Here is a 16271-nt window from a genome sequence, read left to right on the forward strand (position 1 = left end):
CCATCAAGATAGGAAGAATTTGTGTGGTCAACTTTACTCTTCTATAAGGAATCTATAAAGACAGAACCTACCAAACTAAGGCTCTGTCCACATGTGTATGATAGATGGAAACCACAGCCAGATCACCAGTGATGGACAAAGTCTATGAGGTCCATTTGGGTTTTCTTGTGGTATCCATAGTTTTGCATGCAGTGAAATATGATGGAATCTGCAATGGTAGTGGAGTTGTGAACATCTAGATGTGAACATAGCCTAAATAAGACGTCCCAGAGGACATAGAACTTAATACTAGGTGGAGAACAAGAGTTTCTGTAACCTAATAACATTTTGACTGAATTTGGTATCTCGACAGAGACTTCATTTAGCCCCAAATATACAAGATTTAGATTTGTTTTCATATTTGTTCTTTTTCTGGTCTGTGTTCTCTGGGTGTGTGATCGCTCCATCCCCTCCTAGTCCCCCTGCTCTATACATACTTCACATTCAAGATTAATGACATCACATTACAGAACTCGCTTCAGTATTACAATTCACTATCTTACACTTGTATAGTAGGCAGCTGCAAAAACATTAAGGGAACCCGTCAAGGTAAACCTATAGGCGTATCTGCCGGGCGCCGGTTATAGAGCAGGAGGAGCGGAGCAGATTGATATATAGGACTGTGGGAAAGATTCAGTAGAATTTATTGGTTGAAATCTTCCAGTTCTTGGGAGTCCAATGGATGGTTCTCACCTATTGCCAGTTGTCTGTGTGTCTATTCTCATACAAGGATGGAAGTTGGTCATTGAGTGAAACCGCCCACTGGACTCCTAAGCAGAATGAGCAGGGATTCAATCAATAAGTTACAGGTTATACTGAATCTTTCCCAAAAACTATATATCAATTGCCTGAGCTCCTCCTGTTCTTTAACCTGATGATAGGACACTGTCACCTGAAGATATTACTGTGTTTTTTAAAACAGCACCACACTTGTTCACAGGTTGTGTGTGGTATTACAGCAGAGCCCCGTTCACCTAAATTAAGCCAAATTGCAATACCAGACACCATTTAACACAAATATAATCTGGTCTCTGGAAGAAAACATCCATGTCCTCTTAATGTTGAAGAACCCCTTTCAGACAAGAGCCACCATCCTTGATTCATCCAATCTGAGCCATATTATGGATACATGTAAAGCTTCTGTATCACTCATGTACAGTCTCATAGAAGGAAATTCACAAGTATTGTTTTCATTGTGTTTTTCTAATGCAATTTGTCATCTTTTTCAAACAGAAAATGAATATCTTCACAGAAATGAAGATGGAAATGTCTTACTTTATAATATGGACACTGGTAGGGCATCTGTAATTCTGAAGAACACAACATTTGTAAGTATGCAGATCGCAGTAGTCAGGCCAGATTTCTTTCCTGGTCTATCTATCTATCTATCTATCTATCTATCTATCTATCTATCTATCTATCTATCTCCTATCCTTTCTCTCTCCTATCTATCTATCTATCTATCTGTCTGTCTGTCTGTCTGTCTGTCTGTCTGTCTGTCTGTCTATCTATCTATCTATCTATCTATCTATCTATCTATCTATCTATCGTATCTATCTCCTATCCTTTCTCTCTCTCTCCTATCTATCTATCTATCTATCTATCTCCTATCCTTTCTCTCTCCTATCTATCTATCTATCTATCTATCTATCTATCATCTATCGTATCTATCTATCTATCTATCTATCTATCTATCTATCTATCTCTCTATCTCATATCTATCTATCTATCTATCTATCTATCTATCTCCTATCTATTTATCTATCTATCTTCTATCTATCTATCTATCTATCTATCTATCATCTATCTATCTATCTATCTATCTATCTATCTATCTCCTATCCTTTCTCTCTCCTATCTATCTATCTATCTATCTATCTATCTATCTATCTATCTATCTATTTCCTATCCTCTCTCTCTCTCCTATCTCTCTATCTCATATCTATCTATCTATCTATCTATCTATCTATCTATCTATCTATCTATCTATCTATCTATCTATCGTATCTATCTCCTATCCTTTCTCTCTCTCTCCTATCTATCTATCTATCTATCTATCTATCTATCTATCTATCTATCTATCTATCTATCTATCTCCTATCCTTTCTCTCTCCTATCTATCTATCTATCTATCTATCTATCTATCTATCTCCTATCCTTTCTCTCTCCTGTCTATCTATCTATCTATCTATCTATCTATCTATCTGTCTGTCTGTCTGTCTGTCTGTCTGTCCGTCTGTCTATCTATCTATCTCCTATCTATCTATCTATCTATCTATCTATCTATCTATCTATCTATCTATCTCCTATCTATCTATCTATCTCCTATCTATCTATCTATCTATCTATCTCCTATCTATCTATCTATCTATCTATCTATCTATCTCCTATCTATCTATCTATCTATCTATCTATCTCCTATCTATCTATCTATCTCCTATCTATCTATCTATCTATCTATCTCCTATCTATCTATCTATCTATCTATCTATCTATCTATCTATCTATCTATCATCTATCTATCTATCTATCTATCTATCTATCATCTATCTCCTATCTATCTATTTATCTATCTATATCTGTCTATTTCTCTATATCTAAAGATATAATAAACTAGTAAATCAATCTTCATGTTTTTTTCAGGACGATGTGAATGCCACAAATTATTTTTTATCACCGGATAGAAAGTTTGCTGCCTTCGAAAGCAATTACAAAAAAGTAATTTTATTTTTGCAATTCAATGTCTCTCACCAGATTTACATAATCACTCTGCTACTTGTGACTCAATACCGACGTATTGTATCCATCTATAGCAATGCCTTGGGACCTTTATTAGCACTTGAGATGTCACTAGTAATATTATAGTAAATGCATAGAGATTATATTTTTCCCTGGGCCCTCACAGGTCTGCTGAAGTGCTGTCTATATAAAAATGTCAAATTTTCCTTTGTTTCATGTTGAAGCTTTTACTAATGGCGACTATTGCAGATTTGCACATTCTGAGAGTTTCTGGTATGATGGCGGTCACTAGTCCGGCCAGTGGCGAACCTAGCCCCTCTGCTGCCTGAGACGGTCGATCAAAAGACGCCCCCTCCGGACTGAAGACCGGGGGGGGTGGGGGGTGGTGGAGCGATTAGGTTTTTCTTTTGATCATCCGCATCAGGTAGCGGGGAGATAGATAGACAGATAGATAGATAGATAGATAGATAGATAGATAGATATGAGATAGATAGATAGATAGATAATGTAAAGATAGATAGATAGATAGCTAGATAGATAGATAGATAGATAGATATGAGATAGATAGATAGATAGATAGATAGATAGATAATGTAAAGATAGATAGATAGATAGATAGATAGATAGATATGAGATAGATAAATAGGAGATAGATAGATAGATAGATAGATAGATAGATAGATAGATAGATAGATAGATAGGAGATAGATAGATAGATAGATAGATAGATAGATAGGAGATAGATAGATAGATAGATAGATAGATAGATAGATAGGAGATAGATAGATAGATAGATAGATAGATAGGAGATAGATAGATAGATAGGAGATAGATAGAAAGATAGATAGATAGATAGATAGATAGATAGATAGATAGATAGATAGGAGATATATAGATAGATAGACAGACAGATAGATAGATAGGAGATAGATAGACAGATAGATAGATAGATAGATAGATAGATAGATAGATAGATAGGAGATAGGAGGTAGATAGATAGATAGATAGATAGATAGATAGGAGATAGATAGATAGATAGATAATGGATAGATAGGTAGATAGACATATTTAGAGAGAGAAAGGTGAGGTTGTTAGATCTCCACATGCCCTTCTAATGTCTATGATGGTGTCCCGAATTTCTCTTGACACTCTGGGTCAGGGACAGTACAATGTTACATGAAGATTCAGGAATTTCCAAAAAAATTTCAATTCACATCTAATACCCAAGTGTAAGTGAAAAGCAGCAAAACTCGTGTTCAGAATCTCAAGGATTAAGAAAGGATTTGGTAGCTTTGAGAAGGCAGTAAAATCGTTCCACATAAAACATTCAGAAAGGTAGAATGACCTCATCACGGCTCATCTCAAGGAGGTCTAGAATGCATTTTATGAGAGGCGTAACCTCTGGCCCACAATGGGCCCTCTGTCAGTAAGGGTGGAGTCGCTTGCAGGACTTTAGCCAATGATGGAGTCAACTAATGCAATAGAAATGTGTCGTCAATAGACAGCGGCTTGTGGAGATGCCAAGGCTGCACATGTAGATGGCACAGAGTTCACGTCATGTAACACTGGACAAATCTGCTAGAAAATAATCCTGTAGAATTAAAGTATCCTGACAACTGCTTTTATAGAAGGTACAGGCTTCAGTCGGCCATATTAATCTCGAACTCCACCACTTGACTGTCCATTTTTTTAAGTGGGAAATTTACATGTAGGAATCCAGAATGCCCAATCCTTTCTGCCCCCGATATCTGAACTTCAAGGAAAATCAAGAGGTTCCCATATGTATTAGATTGTTGAACCCACTAAATTTGGTTGTTTTGACTGCTTTATCCAATGGGTATGGCCTCTTTATGTGTGCAGTCTCTGCCATCAGAACGTATGTGCTCATTATAGTACCACAGCCCATGGCTTCAATAAGTTGGTAGTAGTCCAAACCCATGGATTCCACCAGCATGAACTTCTGCCAGGTATCACGTAGCCCGCCCTTTGGAGCCTCATGGGTTTTTTTGCCTTCCCTGGATAAAAACAGTAGGGGATTGTAGGGTTATAGGTTGGACTTGATGGACTGATGTCTTCATCCAACCTCATCTACTATGTAACTAAACTTAGATATACATGAGGTTCTATAAGATATTCCTTTAATAGTCCCACAATGGGGAAATTTCAGTGATACAGTTTCATAGATGGTACAGTAGTATATAACAAGAGAGAAACACATAGAAGCTCATGGCAGATAGAGAAATCCTAGGAATCATAGCAACTAAAAAAGAAAGAAACACAGACACACTGCAGGATCATTTAGTTCTATGTGCAGATTGATGTTAATAATAATAATAATAATAATAATAATAATAATAATAATAATACAGCCGACTTGGTTGTAGGACACGAGGAGGGGGGTCACAGCATGTGGATATAACAAGCAGAAATTTTTGCAGAGGTGGGGGACATAAGCAGCTATCATGATAACATGTGGCAGTTCCTTTGGTAGGTGGTGAGATCTCCTGCTCACAGCTGATAGTTCGGTATCTTGCATCAGCACTATTGTCCTTTTAACCACAAAAAATGCCCCAAATGTCCTTCATCACAAGCCCTCCTCCTCCTCCTTACCACAGTGTTCTACTGCCCCAAGGAAGTCAGAGACCATCCAGGTATACATGGTGCTGCTCTCTTGCCAAGCTTCCATAACTCCTGGGGTAGGTGGGTGATGTTAGGTTCCCAGGTTGTAACAGTGTCCCACGTGTCCACAGTAATAGAAAGAAATACCAGTCAGCTGTAGCATCTTCACACATCAGCAATTGACGCCAGAAATCATCTCCTTGAACGAAGAAGTCCGCATTTCCATGTAGGTTTTCCTCCATGCCGCATGTTGAGCCATGCTGTCCTAGCTGGGGGGGATGGTAACAGGCACATGTGGAAACCAGCTGAACCAGGTCTTGAGTCCATGCTTTACAATGGAAACAAAAGGAACAAAAAACTCCACAGGGTCTTCCATTCGATTTATAGTTGCTAAATTCATAGTGCTAGATTGCTTGGTTACCGGATTCTTGAAGATATAGAGAAAAAGAGTGAAAAAGGAAAGAAAAAGTTTGCTCCCAGCTTGGAGCACTGCATCAAGGCAGCCAGCCTCTCAGGGAACGGCGCCAAAAAAAAAAAAAAAAAAAAAAAAAAAAAAATGGTGATCTAAGTTCAGTTCAGCCCCATGCCTAGGTGTTGTGATTGTAATTAGTGTCGGACTAAGGATCCTTGGACCTACCATATAATGATCTTAGGTACCCACTTTCCACAACCCCTAGAAGAAAGAAAATTGTCCTTAAATTTTGACAATTTAGGTGGACCATTATTGTGTTAGAGAATGAACCCCTGGAGGATCCTCTGTTACTCTGGTGGGCCAGTCCTACACGGATTGTACTATGGATCTAACATTCACCTACCTAATGGTCTGTAGATCATTAAATTTAACGTAAGGGTGACAAAGTGATATCAACCTGGCCAAAACCTGGCCAAAGCTTCCCAGCATGAGGTCAAATAAGCTAGTCAACAAGTCTGATCCAGAACATAGTACTAGACGAGAACAATGAAGTGCTTTACCAACTCTGGACATCCTTAAGGTAAGGGTGAGACAAAGTTTTAACATCTTCAACATAGTAATTGTAAAATTTGCAAAATTTTGTAAAAATAAGTCATATTCTAAAAATATACCTTTACCCTCTTTGTCTTTTCAGCAATGGAGATACTCTTATACGGCAACCTACCACATTTATGATCTAGAAAACAGGTGAGCGCTGATACCTTCTACTCTCTAGAGACATATCATTACTTTGTATATCTTTGTCATTGACACAATTTTTGATTTATTTACCAGAGTATTTATAAGAACAAACGAACTACCTCATAATATTCAGCACATATCCTGGTCTCCAGCCGGCCACAAGTTGGTAAGTAGAACTTATGTTGCCCAATTTAGGGACCAACCCTGTGGACCCTCCAGTCCCTTATTTTCTTTTAGGTTTCCGATCTGGATAATAATACTTATTTCTCGTCTTTTTAGGTGTATGTTGTGGATAATAATATTTATTTAAGACATGAACCTGGACAGTCGTCCATTCAACTAACAAATGATGGGAAAGAAAATGAAATATTTAATGGAATTCCAGATTGGGTCTACGAAGGTGAATTTAGATACAAATTATATCTTGAATCGCAACAATTGTATTCATTACCACCTATATGCCAGACTTTACCTTCTAAAGTGAGGCACGCTCTATGGAAACTGTATATGGGCTCCATGGAGGCAAGTGAGATACTTAAAAGGGTTGGAGTTATCTCCTGTGGAAAAATTCATGATAATAGGGGGTCCAGCTGACTCAGCTACCCCCGGCGCTCCCGTAATGGATGAAATGAGCGGCAGGGCACATGCTCAATCTGGCACACCATCAGGATGGGGAAACCAGGCCCCTATTCTCAGTGAGATCCCAGTGGTCAAACCCCAATCAGTCATAAGGTTATTCCCTATCCTATCTATAGGAGATAACTTCAGCCCTTGGTGGGTGATGGAAGACTACTGTCAAGTATACACCAGTGCTATGCTGTGTAATAGTCAGCAGAAGCCAAAAATATCTAGAAAATTATATTATTGGTGCCGTGGGCAGATATCATAATCCTCATATAATCCTGATAAAATACCATGAATATTTTTTCTTTATTTTAGAGGAAATGCTCGGATCGAAATATGCTCTCTGGTGGTCCCCAAATAGCAAGTTTATTGCCTACGTTCAGTTTAATGATAAAGATGTACCGCTAATAGAATATTCTCTCTATGGTGAAGACCAGTATCCAAAAACTGCCAAAATACCGTATCCAAAGGTATAAATATATATCTATATAGTGTATGGACAGCATCGTCTGATCAATACATTGTGGATCATAGTTTTCTACTATCATTTAATACAGGGAATTATATCTATCTGCCTATCTATCTATCTATCTATCTATCTCCTATCTATCTATCTATCTATCTATCTATCTATCTATCTATTATCTATCTATCATCTATCTATCTATCTATCTATCTATCTCCTATCTATCTATCTATCTATCTATCTCCTATCTATCTATCTATCTATCTATCTATCTATCTATCTATCTATTTATCTATCTATCTATCTATCTATCTATCTATCTATCTATTATCTATCTATCTATCTGCCTATCTATCTATCTATCTCCTATCTATCTATCTATCTATCTATCTATCTATCTATCTATCTATTATCTATCTATCATCTATCTATCTATCTATCTATCTATCTCCTATCTATCTATCTATCTATCTATCTATCTATCTATCTATCTATTTATCTATCTATCTATCTATCTATCTATCTATCTATCTATCTATCTATCTTTCTATCTATCTATCTATCTATCTATCTATCTATCTATCTATCTATCTATCTATCATCTATTTATATCTATCTATCTATCTATCTATCTATCTATCTATCTATCTATCTATCTATCATCTATCTATCTATCTATCTATCTATCTATCTATCATCTATTTATCTATCTATCTATCTATCTATCTCCTATCTCTCTCTCTATCTATCTAATATCTATCTATCTATCTCTATCTTTCTCTCTCTATATCTATCTATCTATCTATCTATCTATCTATCTATCTAATATCTATCTATCTATCTATCTATCTATCTATCCTGTTTTAGTAAAACAGGCTGGGAAAAGTTATCCATATTGAACATTGGGTAAGTGGTAGACATACAATATACATAATATGTGAACTACAGATGGCAGAATTATGTTTCGATGTGTTGGAATTATTTATATTTTTCTACTTAAAAGGCAGGAGCGAAAAATCCAACAGTAAAGGTTTTTATTGTAAACATTGAGGACCCATCATATGCCAAAATCGAAGTGCCCGTCCCTTCACTCATTTCTTCAAGGTAAAAAGATACAAAAAAACTATCATTTCATATTTTCATATCATCTAATGGGGGAGAGTGTCAGGTGTCAGCCCCCCACCATCCTGATAGTGAGGACCTATCCTTACAATAGCTCATCTATATTTAAGGTTCCAGACTTGCAGCAGGTTACAATACCAGAGAAATGATGGATATTTTACTCAGACTCATCCACACACTGCTGAAAGAATCTGAACCAATATTTGCTATGCGGTGCCGGTGTGGATTATTACTGCTGATTTCACCAGTTGTACTGCACATGCACAAGTTGGCGGAGTTTTTTTTGCTGAGATATGATGTGCATTTTCCATGACTAAAAATCTGCAACATATCAGTCCTGTGTGAACATATCCAAAAGTTATGACACCCGCTGAGTAACTTTACATCTACTCCAGCAGCAATAATATAATAAAGCATCCTAAATGCAATATACAGGTGGTTACTATCAGGTGCCGCACATGGTGTGAACCAGGCTATATACATTACAGGATGTCGTCTAACAACGTCCTATGTGCTTCATCCACAGCGACTACTGCTTCAGCTGGGTGACATGGATACTGGATGAGCGTGTCAGCGTACAGTGGGTGACCAGAATACAGAACATTTCTATTATATCTATATGTAACTATGAGGAGCAGAGATCTGATAGATGGAACTGTCCAAAGGTATATCATGTCTGTCCGTCTCTATCTATCTATCTATCTATCTATCTATCTATCTATCTATCTATCTATCTCCTATCTATCTAATTATCTATCTATCTTCTTTCTATCTATCTATCTATCTATCTATCTATCTATCTATCTATCTATCTATCTATCTATCTATCTATCCATCCATCCATCCATCCATCCATCCATCCATCTATCTATCTATCTATCTATCTATCTATCTATCTATCTATCTATCTCCTATCTATCTATCTAATTATCTATCTATCTTCTATCTATCTATCTATCTATCTATCTATCTATCTATCTATCTATCTATCTAATTATCTATCTATCTATCTATCTAATTATCTATCTATCTATCTAATTATCTATCTATCTATCTATCTATCTATCTATCTATCATCTATCTAGTTTATGCTATATTTCCTATAAATTAACTTTCAGTACATGAATGTATTTTCTAAAAAATTTTTTTTTTCTTAAGAATCGTCAGTTTGTTGAAGTCAGTAACACAGGCTGGGTTGGTGTGGTAAGTATTGTATATCATGTATGTAAGAATAAATCCTTCATCCTACATAAACAGTAAGGCTGGTCTTACACAACTGTAGTGGTTTTTGCAGTCCACAATTTGCGGATCCGCAACACAAATTTCCCTCTAAAAACTCATTCCGCAGACGTCCGTGCCCAACCACAAAGTGCATCCGCAATGCTCCGTGTGTATCAGTATTATGCAGATCCGCAAAAAACAAAACACACCCAACCCACCCAGCGTCGCAATGTTGACATCCGCTGATGCGGATATACACTGATGTATGTTGAGTGTATAAACGCATAACTGCACGCGCCCATAGACTTGTATGGGACAGTCCGTGCCGTAAAAACACGGCCATTACGGACATGCGGTATACTATCCGGACCACGGAAAAAACCTACGGTGGTGTAAGAGGCCGCATAGAAAACAGTGGGTCCACAAATGGTCCCTAATTTAAAACCCACAATTGCGGACCATTTACGGTCTTAAACTATAGTCGTGTAAGACCAGCCTGATGTTACTGGGAGGTCCAGGCTGAATCTACTTGGAGATTGGAGGGGTTCTGCTGGCGGAATTTTCACAAGAAAAAGAAACATCTGTGGTGGATTCCGCTGTGTGAACTTGGCCTTACCTCTGAATATGCCCCAGATGTTATCACAGTGGCTGATACTTGCTGATAACACTGGTGCATCTTCAGACCATGTGGTCTATGTTTCTACCACCATTACGTGGCCCGTCATGCCCTTTACTTTACCCTAAAGCCTTCTTGTCTAGTGTGAAAAATTTTGCCTAAAAATAGATGCTGAAAAACTTTGCCCCATTTTACTCCATAGGTTAATAGTAAATGTGCCCCATTGTGAAAGCAGCTTAATTTGGGCATATATGGCACGCCATAAAGTGGGGGGAGGGGGGTGAAAGCGCATTACGGCCCTGGGCACCTCTGCTATTAACCCTTTGTGTTCCTGTGCTGTATATGTCACATTTTATACTGTTCCATTCTATATTCTCCAATGACAAGGTCGGCCATCTCCCCCCCATCGATGACCGTAGATCTCCTATGCCAATTGTTAATTTTCTGCCCATGTACCCGTTTGTCACTCAGAGATAATTGCTGTCTGTTCGTCGCCGCTACGTGCTGAGGGGACTTTTTTACACTAATTAGTGCAATTTGCAAATACTGGTCTAATGACTTGTCTGAACAGCGCTAGAGACATAAACTTAATTATCGCCGTGTTAGCATGGGCTGCGTTCAAGTAAATTGATCATTTGGCGTTGGGAATGTCTTGACTCATGATCCTCGCATACCGCAGATACAAGCGCGTCTACTAAGTGAACATCTGTGTTTTACTTACTCATTCTGCTATTTAAGTAGAAGACGAGTGAATCTTAATACAAAATATTCTGGAAATAAGGAGCGATGAGAACTCATCAATATAATTGTGGCTTATTAAAATAATTCTAGATTATTGCTTCTTGCCGTGCGCTGATATAATATATGCTAATATATGGATTTCTAATTGCCTGTGTTTGGAGATGTATATACAGCAAGAAGCCCATCCAGAGGCTTCACTATGGCCGGGGTCTACAGTTACCTTGTTTTGTTAATTAGCTTATTAGGTTTCTTAATTCTGTCATGAAATTGAGGTAGATATCTTAAAGGGAACCTTTCACCATCTTCACTTGCATCCTTCCATAGACTCCACTGATTCCAGCACAGTTGGATTTTTTTCTCTACCCCTTCCGTTCCTGAGCAATCAATGCCGTTAGTGTCATCACTCAATGTACTAATTAGACTCTTTATTCTTAGGTGGGCGGTCTTGAGTTGGGGTAGATAGACCACCCACCTGACATTAGAGAGTCTAATTAGCATATCGGCATAACTCACAACTTTCAAAGAACAGAAAGAGGGAGAGAATGGGTGTCCACAGACGGCAGGGGCTGTCCACGGATGGCTCCTGCTTCACTGCCGTATTTAACTTATCTATGTCCTGAGAGAACGCAGATAAATTGAAGCCGGGACATACTGCCCGCCGATCGGAACAGCGGGACGGGACCCAGAATCCGAGGCTGTCCCGCTGAATCTGGGACAGTTGGAAAGTATGTATTGGGTGCCAAAACTGACTGCACTAATTGCTCAGGAATGGTGGGGGTAAAAGAACACTAAACACAGAAATTCACAAAAAGCATGCAACATTAGTAAAAATGTCCACCCTTAAGCTCTCACTTTGGTCCTATTTTATGTTATACTACAATTCCTGCTCCTCCCTGTGCTGTGTCTGGCCAGAACAGGAGACTCCCTGCTGTGTCCTGGCTGCATTAAGACAAAAGCTCCATCCCCTCTAACAGGCAACCCGAAAATCAATCAAATTAATAGATTAACCCTTGTATACTCAGCAGCATTTCTACAAACTGTTTGTTTCAGGATCATGTAGAAATTCCTGCAGATTGGCAGACAGAGCTTCCATATTCCTAGATTAGTTTTATGATTCGTTTCCATGTTCTAATTTTTTGTCAATTCTCTTTTCCAGTTCTTTCCTTCTCTTCCAGTTTTCACATCAGATAGTATATCCTACTACCAAATCCTGAGTGACCCGGAGGGCTACAAACATATCCATTATATCAATGACACTATGGTAGGTGACGCTGCTTATACTCGTACATACAATCATACTGCTAGGCCTACTCTATAGCACCCAATGTCCAGTCATACAATATTATGTCATATTTAAAAATTTTATATTAAAGAGAGCCTGTCACCCAGGCCCAATGACATTCATCATCTGATCGGTGCTGTTTCCCCAGAGGATTTTGGTGTTTTGTTTCTCCCAAATCCATTCAGCTATTCCTAAGATATAAGCCCTGCTGTGTTAACAGAATACACCTAATCTAGCAGAACGGGAGTCAAGGGCTCCCCAATGATCCCATAGTTGGGGATTCCAAAGCTGTAATGGTTTATACAAGTGTCAAACCCTTCAATGGTTCAGAAGTTCAATGACAATAAGGTTTTGTGGGTGCTCCATGACTCAAATCCGGGATCAGATTGGCCGCTCAGCTTTTATTAACTCCACTATCTCCAGCATCTGACCTTTCAATTTCACTTTATTCCCTGATAGGACAATGCTATCCAGATTACGAGAGGACGCTGGGAGGCGGTTTATATAATATATGTTACGGACAAAGCTATGTAAGTGGATCATGTATATTTCTTCTATGGGTTACGCTATACTAGAGCTGGACGAACCTCTTAGGATTTGTTTCATTTTTAGGCAATTCAGTCCCAAAATTTCTTTCAGCCAGAATAAATGTATTCCAAATCTACAGCAAACCAGCCGGGGGTGTAACAAGCAACCCCGGAGCCCAATGCCAAAATTTGTATTGGGTCCCCTTTACACACAGGGGTAAAACACATAGTGATTCACAAACAGTGGTGTCCCAGTACAGGGATAATACACACAGTGATGTCACAGTACAGGGATAATACACACAGTGATGTCACAGTACAGATATAATACACACAGTGATGTCACAGTACAGGGATAATACACACAGTGATGTCACAGTACAGGGATAATACACACAGTGATGTCACAGTACAGGGATAATACACACAGTGATGTCACAGTACAGGGATAATACACACAGTGATGTCACAGTACAGGGATAATACACACAGTGATGTCACAGTACAGGGATAATACACACAGTGATGTCACAGTACAGAGATAATACACACAGTGATGTCACAGTACAGGATAATACACACAGTGATGTCACAGTACAGGATAATACACACAGTGATGTCACAGTACAGGATAATACACACAGTGATGTCACAGTACAGGATAATACACACAGTGATGTCACAGTACAGAGATAATACACACAGTGATGTCACAGTACAGAGATAATACACACAGTGATGTCACAGTACAGGATAATACACACAGTGATGTCACAGTACAGGATAATACACACAGTGATGTCACAGTACAGGATAATACACACAGTGATGTCACAGTACAGAGATAATACACACAGTGATGTCACAGTACAGGAGTAATACATCAGTGATGTCACAGTACAGAGATAATACACACAGTGATGTCACAGTACAGGATAATACACACAGTGATGTCACAGTACAGGGATATAATACACACAGCGATGTCACAGTACAGAGATAATACACACAGTGATGTCACAGTACAGAGATAATACACACAGTGATGTCACAGTACAGGGATAATACACACAGTGATGTCACAGTACAGGGATAATACACACAGTGATGTCACAGTACAGGGATAATACACACAGTGATGTCACAGTACAGGGATAATACACACAGTGATGTCACAGTACAGGATAATACACACAGTGATGTCACAGTACAGGGATAATACACACAGTGATGTCACAGTACAGAGATAATACACACAGTGATGTCACAGTACAGGGATAATACACACAGTGATGTCACAGTACAGGGATAATACACACAGTGATGTCACAGTACAGGGGTAATACACACAGTGATGTCACAGTACAGAGATAATACACACAGTGATGTCACAGTACAGAGATAATACACACAGTGATGTCACAGTACAGGATAATACACACAGTGATGTCACAGTACAGAGATAATACACACAGTGATGTCACAGTACAGAGATAATACACACAGTGATGTCACAGTACAGAGATAATACACACAGTGATGTCACAGTACAGGGATAATACACACAGTGATGTCACAGTACAGGGATAATACACACAGTGATGTCACAGTACAGGATAATACACACAGTGATGTCACAGTACAGGATAATACACACAGTGATGTCACAGTACAGAGATAATACACAGTGATGTCACAGTACAGGGATAATACACACAGTGATGTCACAGTACAGGGATAATACACACAGTGATGTCACAGTACAGAGATAATACACACAGTGATGTCACAGTACAGGGATAATACACACAGTGATGTCACGGTACAGGATAATACACACAGTGATGTCACAGTACAGAGATAATACACACAGTGATGTCACAGTACAGAGATAATACACAGCGATGTCACAGTACAGGGATAATACACACAGTGATGTCACAGTACAGAGATAATACACAGCGATGTCACAGTACAGGGATAATACACACAGTGATGTCACGGTACAGGATAATACACACAGTGATGTCACAGTACAGAGATAATACACACAGTGATGTCACAGTACAGAGATAATACACACAGTGATGTCACAGTACAGAGATAATACACACAGTGATGTCACAGTACAGAGATAATACACACAGTGATGTCACAGTACAGAGATAATACACACAGTGATGTCACAGTACAGGGATAATACACAGCGATGTCACAGTACAGGGATAATACACACAGTGATGTCACAGTACAGAGATAATACACACAGTGATGTCACAGTACAGGGATAATACACACAGTGATGTCACAGTACAGGATAATACACACAGTGATGACACAGTACAGGGATAATACATACAGTGATGTCACAGTACAGGGATAATACAAAGTGATGTCACAGTACAGGGATAATACACACAGTGATGTCACAGTACAGAGATAATACACACAGTGATGTCACAGTACAGGGATAATACACACAGTGATGTCACAGTACAGGGATAATACACACAGTGATATCACAGTACAGAGATAATACACACAGTGATGTCACAGTACAGGATAATACACACAGTGATGACACAGTACAGGGATAATACACACAGTGATGTCACAGTACAGGGATAATACACACAGTGATGTCACAGTACAGAGATAATACACACAGTGATGTCACAGTACAGAGATAATACACACAGTGATGTCACAGTACAGAGATAATACACACAGTGATGTCACAGTACAGGGATAATACACACAGTGATGTCACAGTACAGGATAATACACACAGTGATGTCACAGTACAGAGATAATACACACAGTGATGTCACAGTACAGGGATAATACACACAGCGATGTCACAGTACAGGGATAATACACACAGTGATGTCACAGTACAGGGATAATACACACAGTGATGTCACAGTACAGAGATAATACACACAGTGATGTCACAGTACAGAGATAATACACACAGTGATGTCACAGTACAGGATAATACACACAGTGATGTCACAGTACAGGGATAATACACACAGTGATGTCACAGTACAGGATAATACACACAGTGATGTCACAGTACAGAGATAATACACACAGTGATGTCACAGTACAGGAGTAAT

The 16271-nt window shown here is 38.6% G+C and overlaps 1 protein-coding gene across 1 annotated transcript in view; it reads left to right on the forward strand.

Annotated features, from left to right (window-relative positions):
- LOC142216436 (prolyl endopeptidase FAP-like) overlaps positions 1-16271 on the forward strand; it is an 84907-nt gene that overhangs the window by 28217 nt on the left and 40419 nt on the right. The window contains exons 4-14 of the mRNA XM_075284247.1: positions 1273-1367; positions 2683-2757; positions 6504-6556; positions 6644-6716; positions 6830-6950; positions 7490-7644; positions 8644-8744; positions 9289-9427; positions 9921-9965; positions 12497-12601; positions 13082-13152. Coding sequence (XP_075140348.1) covers positions 1273-1367; positions 2683-2757; positions 6504-6556; positions 6644-6716; positions 6830-6950; positions 7490-7644; positions 8644-8744; positions 9289-9427; positions 9921-9965; positions 12497-12601; positions 13082-13152 — 1033 coding nt within the window. The remainder of the gene's footprint in view (positions 1-1272; positions 1368-2682; positions 2758-6503; positions 6557-6643; positions 6717-6829; positions 6951-7489; positions 7645-8643; positions 8745-9288; positions 9428-9920; positions 9966-12496; positions 12602-13081; positions 13153-16271) is intronic.

Source organism: Leptodactylus fuscus, chromosome 8, assembly GCF_031893055.1.
Source record: "Leptodactylus fuscus isolate aLepFus1 chromosome 8, aLepFus1.hap2, whole genome shotgun sequence".
NCBI classification, from domain to species: Eukaryota; Metazoa; Chordata; class Amphibia; order Anura; family Leptodactylidae; genus Leptodactylus; species Leptodactylus fuscus.